This window comes from Nelumbo lutea, chromosome 5, assembly GCF_056320005.1.
Source record: "Nelumbo lutea isolate HS-2025 chromosome 5, American lotus-T2T, whole genome shotgun sequence".
NCBI lineage: Eukaryota > Viridiplantae > Streptophyta > Magnoliopsida > Proteales > Nelumbonaceae > Nelumbo > Nelumbo lutea.
Window position 1 is genome coordinate 53,179,090 of NC_142688.1, and position 19,763 is coordinate 53,198,852.

A 19,763-nucleotide genomic window follows, 5' to 3' on the forward strand; every position below is an offset into this window, starting at 1 on the left:
ATAATTAATTAGTCTAATTCGAATCAAATCAAATATTTGAATATTTAATCGGATTCAAATTCAAATATTAATTTTCAATATCCATTGGATATCAAATTGAATTCGAATATTGGATTTTTTAATCGAATTCAAATTCAGATATTACCTGATTCGATTTGAATTCGACCCATTTATACCCCTACATCCCAATGTGTATTGATAAGATCTTCTATTATTTTACGGGAGATGTTTCCAATGCACGCTGGTGAGGCCGTTGTGAGGCGCACTGCACGAGTAGCAGATCCCAATTCTTTGTAACCTCTAGGACATTGTTGCTATCACTGGTTAGCTTAGCTCGGACCTCGTCACTAACTAGTTTTGCTTTAATTTCTTCATTCTTTTCTATGTCCGTATTGGCGGGCGGGACTTGGCTCCCGTGTTCTATCTTCTACTCAAAAGAAGACGTAAGCCACTGTTGACAAAACCCAACCACCGAAAAGAGAAGCTTGGTTGCTTGGACTATAACAAGCTGGGCTGTTTTCCAAACAACTTAGCAGAGACGTCAGTTGTTGGGGACTTTGGTGCATCGGATAGCTGATGTGGTTATTCTTTCTTTTCTTTTCTTTTTTCGCTAAAATCCGCTATTTACCGCCAAATTATTGTTTTTAGCAGATCCAGACATTCTCTTCCCAACTCTTTGTATTAGAGATGAGTTCAAGTCTGCATAGGTTATCTATTTATGTCTTCTTTCTCTTGTTTGCAAGCTTGTTGGGTTTAGAAGTTTCCACCCTCACCATTGCTACCAGCTTAGGAAACGAGACCGATAGATTGGCCTTGTTAGGGTTCAAGAATAATCATATCTACGATCCCTTGGGAGCTCTAAATTCTTGGAACGAGTCTCTCCATTTCTGTAAGTGGAAAGGCGTTACATGTGGTCGTAAGCACCAAAGAGTTACCTTCTTAGATTTAAGTGACAATCGTTTGGAAGGAATTCTACCTCCATACATAGGAAACCTCACCTTTCTTCGAGGTATCTACCTCTCAAACAATGGTTTCCATGGTACAATCCCCCAAGAAATTGGTCGCCTGTTCCGCTTACGATTCCTCAATCTCTCCACCAATTCCTTACAAGGAGAAATACCTACCAATTTGACTCGCTGCCATGACCTCAGAGTGCTAGATATAAGAAAGAACAACCTCACTGGAAGGATACCCAATGAGCTTGGGTCTTTGTCTAAGCTTACACAGATGTTTCTTAGCATAAATTCTTTGAGCGGACGGATTCCACATTCTTTTGGAAACCTTTCATCGCTCGAAGATCTTCGGATATCATATAATGCTTTGGAAGGAAACATTCCGGAAAGTATGGGCCAGATGACAAGATTAAAAACTGTTGTTTTTGATGAAAATAAGCTCTCTGGTACGTTCCCTTGCTCATTTTACAATATATCATCTATTGAATTGTTTTACGCTACATCCAATCAATTGCACGGGAGGCTTCCAGCTGATATAGACCTCACCCTTCCAAATCTCCAACAGATAGGTATTGCTTGTAACCATTTTGCTGGACGAATTCCTCAGTCCCTTTCCAATATTTCAGGTCTTACGCTTATTGATATCTCCTCAAACAATTTTCTTGGACCAGTCCCTGCTAATCTTGGTAATCTTCAATATCTCAGTACTCTAGACATTGGTGGAAATCGATTGGGAACAAGGGAAGCTAATCACTTGAGATTTCTCACTTCTTTGACCAATTGTACTAGTTTAGCATATTTGGAACTATACGAGAATGATCTTAGAGGCCCATTTCCCAACTCTATTACTAATCTCTCGACCCAATCTATTGGATTTTCAATAGTATGATTCAATTTCAAATCGAATATATTATCGTATACCTGATTTTATTATAATTGTAATAAAAAACTTGATGATGTAATATAAATAATATAGTATATTTATATAATATAATAATATATTATATTTATATAATATAATAATATATTATATTTATATAATATAATAATATATTAAAATATGTAATACATAAATTATATACAGAATATATATATATATATATATATATATATATATAAATTCGTAAATAATATATAATATATAATATTTCATAACTAATGGATCAAATCAAGTCATGACAGATTGGATTGGTCTATATTTGAATTCGATATGTTAACGGATCAGCTTCTTTTTATCCAATCCAATTTGTTAGCATTAAGAGGAGTATCCAAATCTGCTTCTTATTGGATTGGATCTGATTTATTTGCAATCCTACTGATTAATTAATTAATAATCAAAATTAATTAAAGTGATATTTAATATTCAATTAATTCATAACCAAATAACTAATTGTTAGCATTGATCAATTAACTATTTAATTAATAAATAATACAAAACATTGATTCTTTGACCCCGATTCAATTTGGACTGAGTTTAGGTTTAGGCTGATGCGCCTGAGGCAAGCTAGGTCAAGTTCAAGTAAACCCTTAACCTACCATGACATCATGAATGGAAACCAAATTTCTGGAAGCATCCCTGTTGGTATTGAGAATCTCATCAATTTAAATTATCTAGACATGTCGTTCAACTTTCTGACAGGGAGCATTCCCCCTACTATAGGAAAGTTAAGGAAGCTTGAAGTCTTGTTTCTACAAAGAAACAGATTCGTAGGAGAGATTCCACCCTCAATATGCAACATCACTCCTTTGTATAATCTCCGTTTAGAGGAGAACAGACTTCATGGAAAAATTCCTTCTTGCCTAGGTGATTCTATTTCTTTGCAACAATTAAACCTTTCTTATAACAAGCTTACAGGTGCTGTACCTAAACAGTTAATCGGTCTTTCTTCTTTAACGTTTTACCTCAACTTGGAACATAACTCTCTCTCCGGCTCTCTACCACCGGAAGTAGGTAATCTGAAATACATTGAGCAACTAGCTGTCTTTGGAAATAAGTTATCTGGTGAAATTCCTGCTGCTTTAGGCGCTTGTGGTAGCTTGCGATATCTTTATTTGGGAGCCAATTTCTTCCATGGAAATATTCCTTCATCTTTGAGCTTATTGAGGGCTATTGAGGTGCTTGATCTCTCACTCAATAACTTATCAGGACTGATTCCGAAAGAATTTGAGAATCTTCCCTTTTTGGAGAGTTTGGATCTGTCCTTCAACAATCTTGAGGGTGAGGTACCAACAGAAGGGGTCTTTGCAAATTTAAGCAAAATTAATGTCGTTGGGAATAGTAGGCTTTGTGGTGGTATTCCTGAATTGCAATTGCCGAGCTGTTCCACGTCCATGAAAGGAGGAAAGCCTATTGGATTTAAGGTACTGGTTGTAGTAGTTAGTGTGGTGTTTCCTTTCATATTAAGTTGGTCCATTTTTTATTGGATAAGAAAACCCAAGAGAGAATCTTCACCTACACCCCCTATAGGAGATAGACAATTGAAGGTATCTTATACTGAGCTTTTTCAAGCTACTGATGGATTTGCAGAAGCTAATTTGATTGGTTCAGGAGGTTCTGGCTGTGTTTATAAAGGAAATCTCATCAATCGAGGTGAAAGTGAAACAGTTGTAGCAATAAAGGTATTTAGCCTTCAACAACCAAGGGCTTTGATGAAGAACTTTATAGCTGAATGCAACATACTGAAAAACATCCGGCATAGAAATATTGTCAAAATTATAACTTCATGCTCAAGCATGGATTCCAAAAGCAACGATTTCAAGGCCCTGGTTTTTGAATTTATGCCTAATGGTAGTCTAGAAAAATGGTTGCATCCGGACTTAGATTTACACAAGGAAGTCAAGACATTAAACATTCTACAGAGACTGAACATTGCAATTGATGTGGCATCTGCACTGGATTATCTGCATTACCACTGTGAAACACCAATTATCCATTGTGATTTGAAGCCAAGCAACATTCTTCTTGATGATGATTTGACTGCTCATGTAAGCGATTTTGGTTCAGCAAGGTTACTTGCAGAAATCACCAACAATTTTTCTTGCAAGACTAGCGGGTCATCTGCAGTAAAAGGATCTATCGGATATATGGCTCCAGGTAACAACTAAAACATTCTATTTGTTGATAATTTGGATCAGCTAGTGATGTAAATAAATCAGATTCAGTTGGATATACCTAAATCCAATTCTGATTTATTAAATTTTAAATATGCATCAAATTCGAATTGAAAACAGATATGGAATAATAGCTATAAAGTAAACTATTACTGTCAAAAGTATTATATATTATCAATAAAAATGAGCCAAAAAGGAATTTGATACTGTACAACAAGAATAAAAGGAATTAAATATACTTCTATGAAACTTGAACCCATCAGTCTTCAGCAAAACTACGTCATTCAAACCAGTTTTATTAATAAGTACAATATAATTCAAATATATATAGATGTCTAAATAGGATTGAATCAGATCATATCCGATCGGATAGGGATGGACCCATGTTTGATCAAATTTAATCGGATTAATTGAATTGGGAACACCTGTAATTGAATTCGTTGCTGCCAAGGATGAGGCCAAGGGCATTAAGGTAACTTCGCTTTTGACCGAGGTCGAGGTATCCAACTTGAGAGCAAGGAGAAAGCACATGTTAGAGGCCCCGGGTGTTATCCGAAGGGTGGAGACTCCAACAATCAAGTTGTCAAGTGCTTGAGAGGGATCGGACCTAAAAGTTTGAGACGAGGGCTCAAATGAAGTCACTCGAGAGCAAATAGGAGCAAGGTCCTCTTACCTTAAGTTGGGCACCCCCTTTTATACTTGACCTTGCCATGGAGTGGTCAGAGGTTGTTGGGAATGGGCAGCTAGGATTTCATCTGACTAATGTCATGTAGCACAATCTTGGGCCTTGCCATGTGCATCTATGTCACTTGCCCCCCACTCTTGAGCCGTGATGGATGCGGTCAAGCGATGTGTTCAGCAGAGACCTCGGCTTCAACTGAAGAGAGTGCTACAGTGCTCTTCTAGAGGCATAGGATAGAGCAAAGGCATCAGCCTCGACTGCTAGGTGCTTCCCTAGGTAAACCTGTGGAGATTGCTTCCTTGTTGACTTCTCTATTCTTCTCTTGGAGGATCTCAATGGGTCGAGAGCACAGGGCCATATCTGACATGGGCATGAGACATCCACGTTCATTGGATGTGCTTTGTATGGGCATTGTTGTGCATCCCTATGCAGAATGGGCATCAATCATCGATCAGTCAGGTCCATGCATGAGGCAGGTTGTGGGTCACCCAACTTGGGTTGTTCTTGACTTGGATCATCAGTTGGGTTGGCTAATTCCTTCGGTATTGTTTCACATTCCTAAGGTCCACACCATATGGCACGCATCAATTCGAGCTGTCAGGCCAGTAGTTCCACAACCGTTGGATTGAAAAGATCCGAGCCATATGTCTTCCTTTAAATAGGGCTGTTGGTTGAGGTAGCTCCCTGCCATTTGCTCACTTCCTCTTAAGTCTCTAGAGACCTCGGTCACCAACCAGCCAAACCCTTAGCCTTCTTCCTCAAACTTAGTTTATTAGATAAAGGACTTCTCCTAGAACCATGTCATACTTAGACTTCGGTCCTAAATGCTATGAACCTCCTGACCTTACTAACACCAGCACTCCCCATTCCACCTTGTCCAGCAATGAGGATACCACCAGTGAACCCGAGAGCTCCCCTCAGGTGCCTGAAGGGAGAGGGCTACCCCTAGAGGCGCTGAGTGTAGCTGGCGAGGCGGCAAGGAATCTCCCCATGAAAGTACTAGCTTTACGAGGCCGAGGGACAACGCCACGGGGAATGCCTTGCCAAACCTTGAGGTGGTTGATTTAGAGGAGTCCGAAGACCCCACTCCTAAAGAGCTACCTAAGGCCGAAGGCCGAGATGCAATGCCGATGCGTTATCCACGCTCCAATTTGGACTGTGAACTCAGCAAAGTGCAAGGGATTTTGCTAAAATGTACCATATTACTCAGGGCTATAGGCTTAGAGTCCCTAGCGTCAACGACAAGCCATGTCAGCCAACCAAGGGGAAAGTGTGTGTGCATGAGCACTACCTCCACTTCAACCTCCAATTCCCCCTTCCTCCACTCATCTTCGAGCTCCTTAACTACTGCAATATCTCCCTTTGTTAGTTAGCTCCCAGTGTCGTTAGGACTATTATAGCTGTGTTAGTGATGGCCTACCTCCAAGGTGTGTGTGTTTGTCACCGTCAACATCTTACAATGCATGTTTACCTTGAGGAAGCATCCTACTGGGGCCAGCTTATTCTACTTCCAAGGCCAACGAGGTAAAGTAGTGGACAACCTGTCATCCGTCTACAACTAGAATAAGAAGTATTTCTCTGTGTCCTGTTTGAAGGGTTGGCCTTTCATGTCTGACTAGGGGAAGTCTGATCTCATGGCTGAGAGGATACGACCATATAATAATGATAAGGAGGCCAACGTGATGATCTAGATTCGGTTGATGGGGGCAGTTCACATTGAGCCTTTGATAGTAGAGGAAGCCTTGGTGTGGGCTGGTCTCAACTCCACTCGCCTCAGTATGGGCACTCTTGTCGTTGGCTATTTATGTCAGATTACTCTTGTCCTGGTACTAACATGTTATGTTATGTATTTTAGAGATGAATGGTGGCATCAAAGACCACATCACATAGATGGATAAGCCACCAAGAGGGGCATAGGCGAGGGCTCGTCGAAGAGGCCTACCCCAAAGGAGATGGCTGCCCCAAAGGAACCGCCTCGTGCAAAGGTGCCTAACAAGGCCGAGAGGATAAGGGTGGCAACAACCAAAAAACATGTCAAGGCCTCCCAACCTCCAAGGGGGAAGAGTCTAGCAGTGAAGGACTAACAAGCCGAGGGAACTACTAGGAGCTCTCAGCAATCAGATCTCCACTCTTCTAATCGCAACAATGACATGCCACCAGTGAGTCACAAAATCTTCAGCCCTAGCTAAAACGTCCGGGAGGGCGATTCCCTCAGCATCTTGGGGGTCGGTCGAGCCCTAGTGACTGGGATTCTCTCAGTAGGGGACAGGAAATCCTAGCCCCAAGTGTCCACCTAGGGGGTCTGGGACATGTTGTTGGATTGGTTAGCTAAGGTGAGGCTTCTATTCCTTATACTTGGTCAAGTTTCTTCTTTACTTTGCTTTCTTGACTAACAATCGTTTGTCCCTTGTAGACATCTTCCACTGCCATCAACCTATGCGACAAGGTGGAGGTCCTCCTTTAGCAGTTAAAGACATCCTAGGAGGAGATCGACAAGCTAAAGTGTCAGTTGACCGAGGTGCTAAGCGACCAAGAGGCATTTATTGCAATGACACCTGAGGAGCGTAACCATAGGAAGGAGATGAATGCCAAGGTCTCAACCAAGGAGTAGGTGAGGGCTCTCTGGGTCTCTCTAAACGGGACTAGGGAGAAGCACTAGAAGGCAGAAAAGAAGGCTCAGGAGGCCTCGACTAAGGCTGTTGAGGAGTGGAAAACCATCAAAGCCTATAAAGATGAGATGGCCAAGTTCAGTGTTACTTACAACTTGGAGGGCAATAAAGACACGAAGGCCCAAGTGCTGGTGCTTCAACCAAATTTTGACATCAGCTTACTAGGGGTCTAGTCTAGGAGTGATGAGGCATCCGAGGCCACGGGGCCAGCTAAGGCAATGTAGCCCTTTGAGGGCTAGGTCGACAATAAGTAGTCTGCACAATCTAAGGCAGCCAACGAACATGTGGACGTTAAGGCTTGAGGATGCTTTGCATGGGGTCGAGGTCTCGTCTAAGGAGTTTCATTCTTTTTTTGTCTATTCTCCCCATATAGCTTTGGATTGTCCTTTTGTTTTTGCTTATCTATTTTTGGTAAGGGGCTCGGCTTCCTCCAACCAAGGTTGACTTTTTGTAAAGCTCATATAGTGCAAACGAATGAAAAATAGATTAAGTTTTTTTGTCTATCTTGTGCCTTCTTATTTTTCTTATTTTTTTCTTTTACACTTGGGGCCAATTGCTCCCCCCGTCTGAAAGGTCACAAGTAGCAAAAAAAACTTGCTATTAGGCCAAACTTTGCTGTCGAGGGCTCAGGGACCCTTTACCTAAAGAGAGGGAAAGGGAAGCAATTTCCTTAGCTCACCCATCTTGTCCTTCTTCCCTATCGAGGTAGTTAAGCCAAGGTCAAGCTTTTCCACCAAGGACTAGGGGCCCCTTTCCTTGGTGAGAAGGAAAAGGATGTGAATGCCTTAGCCTACTTGGCCTAGCTTTCATTAGGAACTTAGCAAATTGACCCACGTTCAGCCGAGGCCTAGCAAGCATTGCCTGGCTGAGGTCACAGAGTTTCTTTGACTTAACGAAGTAGTGTTGCTCATTTTAGCATGTTTGTTATCCTTAGTTTGCATTAGGTAGTAAGTCGATATCACGGGCCGGTGCTGTGGCTGAGGTCCTAGAGGTTCTTTGCCTTAGCCAAAAGGCAAGTAGGTGTATGACTCTTCGAGATTCGTGTGCCTTAGTCATTTGGAGTGTTAGAAAAATGACTCAGTTAGGCTAGATTTGGAGTCACCACCCATTAATTTAGGAAATGGAGGTGATGGGACCTCTGGGATTTACATTAAAAAATGATTTGATTTATTAGTGACTCCAAAGTTTGAAGCACTGGCTAAACTAGTTCGGGTAAGACTCAAATGGGGAGGGAAGGGGTTAGGCACCTCTCTCCTAGGTCCAATAGGTGGGGCCCACGGGGTGCAGATAAGCACAAATGCATAGAATCTAATATTAAACTAAACACTCTGAATTAAGAGAACATAATCACATGTTGTACACACCTTAAACATAGCAATGATTATAAGCATCAATTGATAAAGCTAGAGAATACATAGAACAACAAAGAACAATGAAATGATCTACTAGCATTCAGCATCTTTAACTATTCTATATGAAAGGATTTAAAATTTCAATAAATAGAATGAAACCAAAGAATGAACAGAATTAATGATAACCACTAAGGGAAAACTAAAAATAAAACAATCACCTGAAAGCCTATGACACACTAACGATTAAAAACCAAAAATATCAACTGAAACCTGCATAAACATCACATTACTAAGGAAAATGAGAGGCAAGTCTAGGTTGCGAACATTTTGAGATTATAGAAGCTTATAGGAGTTGATTCTCCATTGGCTCTTTCCCTCTCAACTTTGGTTAATCCATGGCAAAACACAACGCAGGAGAAGCCATACGAAGAAATAAAATAAAATAAATGAAAACAAGAGAAACGAAAGGTAGAATACCTGGTTCGGATTTCAGCCTCTATTCGGTAAAGGTTATGTGCTATAGCTAATCGTATGGCCAAGGTTTTAGGGGTCCTACTAATCAAAAGAAGCGAAAACGTTTTACACTAAATATTTAAGCCAAGGTGGGAGGAACTTTGCACTTTTTATTGATAAACTTTTATACATGAGATCACGTTATTGGTAGTACATTTGAAGGTTCTTGGAGTTCCAAGTACAAGGTACCGATCTTCCACTCAAATACTCCAATCAAAAGATGCCTGAACCAACCACCTACTTGATCTTGTAAGGCCCTTCCCAATTGGGGACAAGTTTTCCAATGCCAGGCTTGAGCACCATAACGTTTCTGAAGACGAGGTCACCTTCATGGAAGTGGCGCTCTTACACTCAGGAGCTATAATATCTGGCAACCCTTTGTTGATATGCTACAACCCTAACCTGAGCATGTTCGCGAATGCCTTCCAACATGTCTAAATTGTTTCTCAAATCTTCATCATTCTCGACCTCATTATATGCTTCAACTCAAAGCATCAGTTGGTCGATCTCTGTTAGGATGAACAAGATCTCACCAGTGGTGGTTCGAGTTATTATCAGATAGGCCTAAAAGATGCTATATAGCTCATCGACCCAAAGACCCTTGGCTCTATACAACCTTGTCTTCAATCCCCCAAAATGGTTCTATTAGTTATCTCAACTAAGTCATTGGTTTGGGGGTAGCCAACTAAAGTTTATCGTTGCTTTATTCCAAGACTTGCACGCCATACTCTAAACCTTGCATCATTGAACTATTTGTTGTTTTCAGTGACGAGCATATGGGGGATGTCGAAAAGGCAAATGACATTCTTCCAAATGAAGTTTTGGTTCATTTTGGTCATGGTCGTCGCCAAGGGATTAGCTTTAACCCACTTGGTGAAATAATTTACCACAACAACCAAGTACTACATGTTCCCAATGGCTTGAGCTAAGGGTCCAATGAGGTCCTTCCCCACCTAGCAAAAGGCCATGGACTATTGAGAGATGAGAGGTTTGTGGTTGGCCAATGGGAGATGTTGGAGTGTCTCTGGCATCAGTCATAGTTCTGCACTAGTCCAGCAGCATCCTTTTGTATGGTCGATTAAAAATATCCTTGCCTTAGTACTTTTTGAGCTAATGCTCTACACCTGAGGGGGTTATCAAAAATTCCTTTGTGGATCTCTCGAAACATGTACTCTCTCTTCTCAGTAGAGGAATCAAAAGTAGGCAAGGTGAAGGATCTCCGGTACAATTTTCCTTCGAGCAAGACGTAGTGGGCTACTTGACGTCGGACTCTCCTTACTTCATTCTTATCAGAAGGGAGTTGCTCATGTCATAGAAAAGTGAGGATGGGGTTCATCTAGCAGGATTCAACTTGTACTAGACACACCTAATTCTCTTCAATGCTAGGCCACACAAGGTTTTCAACATGTAAAGTATGGCCAAAGGCCGACCCTAAGCTACTTACTAATTTAGATAGGGCATTAGCTCTCGTGTTCTTGGCATGTGAGATTTACCGTAGGAAGAAGTGCTGGAAGTGGTTTGATAGTTCCCAGACTTTGGCCAAATACTTAGCCATATTTGGCTCTCTGGCCTCATACTCCACATTCACTTAGTTCACCACAAACTGAGAGTCACTGAAGACTTCAATGTGTTTGTCTCCAAGGTCTTTGGCGAGCTATAATCTGGTGAGTAGGGTTTCGTACTCAGCTTCATTGTTAGAGGCAGGGAAGCTAAACCGTAGTGCATATTCCACCTCATTGTCATTTGAGGTGAGAAGTGTGAGGCCTTCTCCACTTCCCTTAGCATTAGAGGACCTACCCACAAATAGTCTCCAGGTTGACTGAGGTCCCTCATCTTCAATGGGAGCCTAGCCAAGGTCTTTGCTAAGTTACACTCCACCAAGAAATCTGTTAGGGCTTGTGCCTTGATGGCAGGCTTCGGCTGGTAGTGTAAATCAAACTCAGACAACTTAATGGCCCACTTAGTCAACCGACCTGAGGTCTCTAACTGGAGAGTATAGACTTGAAGGTTTGGCTAGTCAATACTATGATGTTGTAAGCCTAGAAGTCGGGCCTAAGATTCATGACCAAGACCACTAATGCAAAGGCTAATTCTCCACCTTGGGATATTTTGTCTTGGCGTCACAAAGGACCTTACTAACATAGTAGATCGGCCTCTATACTCCTTCATTTTCTTGTATCAAAATAGAGCTAACAACATTGTCCCTATCCGAGAGGTACAAGAGTAGAGTTTATCTCAATAGGGGTCATGTTAATAGAGAGGGCGATGAGAGATTGGACTTTAGCTCATCAAAGGTTTTTTGGCATTCTTTAGTCCACTAGAAGTATTTTAGCTTCTTAATGGCTTGAAAGAAAGGCAACCACTTCGTTGGTGAATCTTTGTGTTTTCTTGATGGACCGAGGTGGCTCCTTGACAAGTATAGCATGTATTTTCTTTGGGTTAGCTTCTATTCCCTGCTAAGTGATGACAAAGCCTAAAAACTTGCCCAAGGTGGTGCCAAAGAAACACTTGCTAAGGTTCAACTTCATGTTGTATTTTCTCAACATTGCAAAGGTCTCGTCAAAGCCCGAGGTGTGTTGGTTGGCCTTTGGCCTCTTCACCACCATGTCATCAACATAAGCCTCAAAATTCCTTCCCATTTGGTCGTTGAACACTTTGTTCACTAGTCGCTAGTAGATGGCTCTAGCGTTGTTCAGTCCGAAGAGTATGACCCTGTAGAAGTAGGTGCCTTGCTCGATGGTGAACGAGGTCTTCTCCTCGTTCCCAAGTTGCATTTTGATCTGATTGTATCTGGAGAAGGATCCCATGAAGCTTAATAGCTCATAAACTGTGGTGGAGTCAACAAGGTGATTGATTCTTAGAAAAGGAAAGCTATCTTTGGGGCAAGCTTTGTTGAGGTCTGTAAAGTCAATACAAATTTGACATTTTCCATTAACCTTCTTAACCATGACCACATTAGACAATCATTTAGGGTAATGTACCTCTTAGATGAAGTTGGCATCAAGTAACTTGTCTACCTCCTCTCCGATGGCTTTCCAATGCTCTGGTGTAAAGTTCTTTTTCTATCAAACTGGCCTACAACTCGGGTCCATGCTTAGCCTGTAAGTAAAGATCGAAGGGTCAATTCCTAGCATGTCAGTGGTAGACCAAACACGCACAATCTAGAGGAAGGCAGGACCCAACACACATCGTCTTCTCAAGCTTCGCCTTGTCTAGGGGAAGTGAAATGAAGTCCTTGGTCAGTTGACCTTAGCTCGCTAGTTCATCCCTGAGGTTAAGCCTTCCAATAGCAAAGCGTCTTTATTTTTTCCTTTTAGTGCTACAACATAGCAGTATCTGGTTGTCTGTCGATTTCCCTGACTTTGACACCATGCTCAGTAGGGAACTTCATGGCAAGGTTATAGGACAAAATGACTGCCTTGAGTGCATAAAGGGTCGGCCTCCCAATGATGGTGTTATACAGAGAGCCTATCTTTATGACCAAGAGCTCGGTCATCCCAATCACCTACCGAGGCTCTGTCCCTATTGTGGTTGGTAGGGTTATTCTTCCTTTTGGTTTGATGACAATGCTGGAGAAGCCAACCAATGGCACGTCAGTTAGTTGTAGTTGATCTGGTGTCAACTTCATCTTGTTGAAGGTTTTATAGAAGATGATGTATGTTGAAGAGTCACAGTCTACAAGTATCCTCTTCACTATGTAGTAGGCGATATTATAGACACCACCAACGCGTCGTCATTGGGCACCAAGACCCCCCTTCAAGTCATCATTTGAGAAGAAGATGAGGTTGTATGGCTTTGGCTTCTTGGGTGCCGAGCTTTGGATGTTAAGATGCTTGGCATATGCCTTCCGGGCCGAGACCAATGCTCCACCCGAGTTTGTGCCCCCGAAGATGACGTCAATGACCCCTACCAGGGTGTGATACTACTACTGGTGCTATTGTTGCTATGAGGATGAGGCGTTGATATCACCCTCCACAAATTCTTTCAAGTGACAATAGCTAATGAGTGACTAGGTCTCGTTTGAGCTCATAGCGATTCTTGGTGTCATGGTCGGTGCCGCAATGGTACTCACAATACTTCTTTAGGTTGCCCCTCTTTGGGTTCCTTTTCATCTTGGCAAGTCACTTCATGTATTCATCCTTCCATACTTGCATGAGGATATGCGTTCGAGTGGAGTTGAGTGGCATGTATTTGCTGAAGGAAGGGGCCATCGACTTCTTGTTAGTATCTTTGTTGTTGTTGTAATCATGGCCACAACTGTCTTTGTCTTTTCTCTTCTTCTTCGAGGTTTTTTGGCTAGTTTCAGCCTCAAGTTCTTGGAGGCACTCACAAGCCTCGGCCTCCTCGGCAGAAATGTACTTCTGCGCCTTTTTCAAGAATTCTGCCTTATTCTTGAGCAACATCTTAGAGATGGACCATTTGAAAGGTTCAGGCCGGAGGCCATTGATAACAGCATGCATGGAGACCAAAGGGTCGAGGTCTTGGACTTCGAGCTCTTCCTTCTTGAAACAATCAATGTAAGCTTGGAGGGGAGGTAGGATGTCTTCAACGGGAGCTTGTTTGCCTGTCGGTTGTTGCTGTTGGATGTTAAGGGGTCGGCCTTACGGGGCCGAGGGGGTGTTGGACCTGCGACACATGAGTGGATTGCCCACTATACTACCCCAGGCTCCCAACAGGACGACCACCTTGTGTGCAGCCTCCTATCGGGTGCCCCACCTCGTCCAATCTTTGAATTATTCAGCCCAATTGGTTAAGGACCAATTTGAATTGGTCCATGGTGACCAGGTTTTTAGCATTTTGATTGTTATCTTATTTGTCATTCATTTTTTTTAAGCTTAGTGATTTGAGTTCAATGTTCTCTTAAGGGAAGTCTTGAGAAGTTGCCACAAATAGCGCCAATTGTTGCTGCCAAGGATGGGACCAAGGCAATAAGGTAACTTCACTTTTGGCCAAGGTCGAGGTGTCCAACATGAGAGTAAGGAGAAAGCACATGTCAAAGGCCCCGAGTGTTATCCTAAGGGCAGAGACTCTGATGATCAAGTTAGTCAAGTGCTTGACAAGAGTCGAACCAAGCTTGAGACGAGGGCTTAGACAAGGTCACTCGAGAGCAAGAGAGTTATAGAGCAAGTAGGAGAAAGGTCCTCTTTCTTAAGGTGGGCACTCCCTTTTATACTTGACCTTGCTATGGAATGATTAGAGGTTGTTGGGAATGAACAGCCAGGATCATGTCCGACCAATGCCACATGGCACAATCCTCAGTCTTGCCATGTACACCTATATCAGAATCCAAATTACTTGAAAATCCATTAAAAGTAAACATGTAGCTAGTCAAGTAGTTCAACTAGATAGAGAGACTAACCAATGCATACCCTCATTTTCGCAATCCGGTTTTGTATGGCACAATCTTTTTTTAACAACGTAAGGTATGGATTCCAACTAAAAAGAAGCAAGAAAATACAAGTGAAAAAAGTAACCCAAGGCCAAAAGCCACAGCTGGCCACACACTACAAGAGGCAAAACAACACTTGGCCTTATAACAAAGCGAAAAATCAAAGGCCAGCCATAGAAAAGACTTTACAAGCCACCCAAAAAAATCTGGGCTGGTCCCATCCCTCACCACCGAAGCCCAAAAGACTGCAGACAAAGGCCTTTAAAGGGTGACCTTTCTTCCCCGAGTTCACATCTGCCCCCCACTGTATGCGCCCCTAAAACGCTCCACATTTGAGATGTTCATGGGGAGATGTCCCCAATATATAGTTGGAATGTGTTATGGGACGTTTTTGAGGCGCATTCTGTGGAATGCCTCACAGCACATCTCAGCATATATTGGGAATATTTCTTGTCCTTGTCATTGGGAGATGTTTCCAAGACATTGTTGGGATGTGTAGTGGCGTTTGTGGCGAAGATGTGAATTCTTCTTCCTTTACCTGAATCTGAGAATGACCCGACCCTACCCAATTCAGAAAAACTGAGTTGGGTCATGGGTCAACCTGCTAACCCAATTGTTAGGTCTAATTAGGATTGTTTATGTATTTTTAGAAATTTCTACTCTTTAATCTTTAATATTTAGTGTTTACTCTCTATTGTTTATTACTTGAATTGTTAAATGTTTGAATTTTTTATTTTACTTTTGGAATTTTAATGTTAACTCTTTTAATTTTGGCATTTTTATTATATTTTTTCTTTATTTTTAAAATTTCAGTTATTTTTTGAATAACCCGAATTGACCCATAAATCAATCCTAGCCTGAATATTTAGGGTTAGGGTCTAACATTTGCCAACCTAACCCAAAATATTTTGACCCAACTTAAATCCGACCCACCCAACCCAATTGCCAGATCTAAACACAACAGAATCTCATATATCCTTTGCTGAGGAACGCCTGTTAAAAATTTTTGAAGCCCGGGCCCGGCTGGTTTAAAGAACCATTTCGACCGTATTAGAGTTTTTGCACCAAGAAATTGGGCCTTATCCTTCTTAGGGCCCAAATCAGGTTTTAGCCGTTCCCAAATAGTGGAGAGGGGAACGACTAAGCTGGGTCCGCTAGAATTTGAAGGTAGAACGTCAGTCCAATCCAGACCCGGATTCCAAACCACATCCAAATCCTTGACAGGCTGTACCTCTTTCACCCACGATACAGTAGTCGGTCCAATAACCGTACCCAAAAAAAATGGCTGATTTAAAATTCAAACTTGAATTTGAGCCAGAAATTCCCGCCTCCAAACTTTGACTGCTGTCACCTGCTCCGTCACCGGTTCTAGTGGCACAAAATCATCCATTGAAATGTGCAACTCAGGAGTTGCCGACGGGAAGTTCTGGTTTTCAACACTGGTTCCCACCGAAGTCATAGCTCCCCCTGGAAAGACCAAGACGCAAATGTCGCCGATGACGGCTCTGCTTGTGCCTGTGTCCAATTCTCTTCTGTTGAGTTTCAACTCGAGGTCTTTCACATACCTCAGGTTCTTTCAGCAGATCTAATTCTACCGGATGCAAACATGGCTTCTCAAAGGACCTGTCGCCGATGATGGCTAGTTGATGTTTTCAAATGGAATTAGTATATGTTTGGCATCGATGTTGTAGATACAATACCGTTTTTTAAGAAAAGGTACCCTTTTTTTGTTTGAAAACATTTCTATTAGTTTAATGTTTTTTAGAGTAATAACAACATTTTCTATTTGGTATCAATGCTCTATGAAATGTTTTCAGCACTGGTATCCATTATCCAGTGGCATGTCACTACCACCTCATGTCCCTGTTGGCAATTCCAAGAAATGTCAAATTCAGTATTGCTCTAATCCATGCCGTTTTGATTTCTAAGACATGTCTTAAAGCATCATTTTTTATGGAAAAACGATTCAAAAAAAATTGGAACACCATTTTTTCTAAAGTATTGCCATCAATGCCAAGCAAACGCTTAACACTTAAATGTCCCCTGTGGACTGATCCTATCATCCTACTGGACTTAAAAATACCCTTGATGAGTGAAATGTAAATTGCAAACACAAAAGGAAAAAAAAAGTTAAATCCTATTTTAGCCTCCTATATTCTCTTTAATTGATAAGACCTTGTTCTAAACATGAGTTTGTTTTGTCATACTTTCTAGCAAAAACTATAAACAACTATCATGATGTTACAACCAGAAGAATTTTTCTCTTCTACATGAACATACAACCTAACATTACCGCCACCGAAGGTATATTTTAATGAATAATATCAGTATAATACACATGTGTTCAACTGATCAGTGAGTAAACATGACTGTTCAACCCAGGTGAATCACAAAACCCAAGTTTCCCATAAGAGAATACTGCTTCAACTGTTCAACCCAGGTGAACCACGAAACTCAGCTCAAACCAACAATAAACAGTATAATAAAATCAAAAGAGTGACCGAAATAAATTTGTAGGACTCAAACAATGGCTGAAATAAACAAACCTACTTTCATCACCTAAAATAAATTTGTAGTACTAAACTGACTAACTAACTCATCAAACTGAAACACAACCACACAAAGACAATGGTAGACCCCATCCCTCCCTCTATGCCCTATTTGTTTGCATAATCCTACAATTGTTGTATTTGGACATATGGATTGTAATAAGTCTTCAGCTATTCTTCTACCTTGTTTTTTTATCTACTTTGATTTAAAAGTCAACTTACTTTCAATGATTTTTTATTTCTTTCTCAAAATTTGAAGTAAAATAAAGTTGAAATCAACTTACTTTCGGTGATTCTTTTATTGCATTTTGAAAATTTAAAAAAGTTATAAAGTATGTTTAAATCTATTTTAAAATTACAATCTTTAAGTCAATTTATGAAACTCAACAAAATTTAGCAATACATTATACTTTTTCAATTCTTCACAATCGTAAGAATTAAGAGACGTACACATTTCAGAGTACGGTACAAGTGATGAGGTGGCAATACATGGAGACGTGTACAGCTATGGTATCCTTTTGTTGGAGATGTTCACAGGAAAACGACCTACACATGAGATGTTCACAGGTGATTTTAATCTGCATAAGTTTGCCAAAATGGCTCTTCCTCAACATGTGATGAAGATTGTGGATTCAAGGCTTATATCAAATGAAGAACACGTTAAGGAGAACACTAGCATTAATTATTCCAGTTATCGGACTCACATGGTCGATAAATTGCAAGTGTGTCTAACTTGGGTAATCAGATTTGGAGTCCAATGCTCTATTGCAACACCAAGAGAACGAATGAACATAAGGGATGTCACCAAGGAATTGAATTTGATTAGAGAAGTCTTTCTTGGAGTTAAGGTTCATGGAGTGAGACCGAATTATTCAATTGAAGGTATGGTTAAACTCTAACATTACTAAATCTTGTGACAGTGTATACCCTCAACTCTAATAGTGATTGTAAATATGAATAAAAGTTCAATTACTAGATGTGTCATGTGGTATGTTTATGTTAACTTAACCCTTGTACTACATTTTAGGATCATGTTTAAGACACCATATTCGGTACATAGCCTAATTGTTCTTAACTAAGGGATAGACTTAGGTGGTCAAGTTTTGGATTATTCCTAACTATTGGATAGGTGAAATAATTGAACCATTGCTTGTGATCCCTGACTTGATAATGAGACTCGGCTAGATGTTTAGATATACTGTTTTTTATTTGTCAATTAGTGAGATCCTTTTAGGGTTAATCACTTTGCCAAACAAAGAGAATACATGTGAATATACCCTCTTTAATAGATAGTTAATATTATTGATATTTGGATTTTAAAGGCTGTTGAAATCTGCCTTGCAAAGTAAAAGTGTATATATAAATGGTTTATTTTGAAAGGTATTTGTAAAATAATCCTTTCTTGGTATCCACTGGTAAGAGGGTATGATATTGAGCTATATGTTAAGGGAATAAGTCATTTCTGAATTCCAATATTGGATTTTAATGGATAAAAGATCATGTAGCAAGTGTCTTATTAGACCCAAAACCCTGATGAACATATAATTTGATTAGGACCATTAGACTTAGGCTCATAAGGTAGCTGAGGCCTAAGTAATTAGTGTTGGGTATTAATGGGCTGAAATGTTCAACAATTCATAATAAGAATGAATTCGGCCTAGTGGCCCCAACCCACTTAGTGTGGGTTAATGGGTTGTATGATGGTCCAGTCCAATTGGCATATGGATCCCATGTCATACAAGAATGTCTTCTCTCTTATCCCTTGAGAAATTACAATCCTATTTGGAGTGGTTCAAATATAGTTACAAGACTAAAGACTTTTATTTTGACTAGTCAAACTAGGACTGAATTGGTGTTCTATCTAAAACCAGCCAATACCCGATTCAATTCGGACTATTCTATGGTTTATTAGCGATTAATGAGAAGTATTTCAGAGAATATTAAAGGCTAGAAAATTAGATTTTTTGGGAATCTTCTAGTATAGAAATCATCCATTAAAAAAGGTGATTTTAGCAACCAAATACTTTTGTGTTCTCAAGGATTGAGTTGTTCAATATCAAAAGTTGCACCATCTTCGGCTGCATTCAATATCAAAAGTTCCAACCTTTCTCATTACTTAGGATCTAATTTGTCTTGGTTCAAAATATCAAGGTTGAACTTGAGGAGAAAATACAGTTTTCTCCCATCCGATTTTGTTTCACAACTTTCAATTGTGATCAAAGCTTTTGGTTTAAAGTCTGGAATTTGAAGCTTGCTCAAATTAGTCCAATAGTAATCTGATTATCTTGATAAAATCTTATAAAGCGATTACTCTTTTCTCGGTTTGTTTGATTGGAGGTATAATGGTTTACACCCTAGGGCCATGTGATCTGAAATTAGGGTACATAATATGTTAAACTATTATGTATTTCTGCTGTGGTTTGCCCAAAATTATCTGTGTGCTTGTTTGATTATTCAATTTGTATAATTCAAAATTGTAATTCAGCTTGGGTGGTTTCTTGATCTTGATTTGGTTTTCCCAAGTATTTACTTTTATTGTTTAGGT

The 19,763-nt window shown here is 40.4% G+C and overlaps 1 protein-coding gene across 1 annotated transcript; it reads left to right on the top strand.

The window, feature by feature from the left end:
• Positions 1-687: 687 nt before the first annotated feature.
• Positions 688-18,123, top strand: LOC148852435 (receptor kinase-like protein Xa21). Its single transcript, XM_088945796.1, has 3 exons — positions 688-1,833; positions 2,496-4,047; positions 17,678-18,123. Exons 1-3 carry the CDS (start codon positions 688-690, stop codon positions 18,115-18,117), a joined length of 3,138 nt encoding a protein of 1,045 aa, XP_088801922.1. The 3' UTR covers positions 18,118-18,123.
• The last annotated feature ends 1,640 nt before the right edge of the window (positions 18,124-19,763 follow it).

Coding starts and splice junctions, on each gene's coding strand:
- LOC148852435 (XM_088945796.1), top strand. CDS start 688: ATGAGTTCAAGTCTGCATAGGTTATCTATTTATGTCTTCTTTCTCTTG. Junction 1,834..2,495: donor CCCAATCTATTGGATTTTCA/ATAGTATGATTC, acceptor ACCTACCATGAC/ATCATGAATGGAAACCAAAT. Junction 4,048..17,677: donor TATCGGATATATGGCTCCAG/GTAACAACTAAA, acceptor TACACATTTCAG/AGTACGGTACAAGTGATGAG.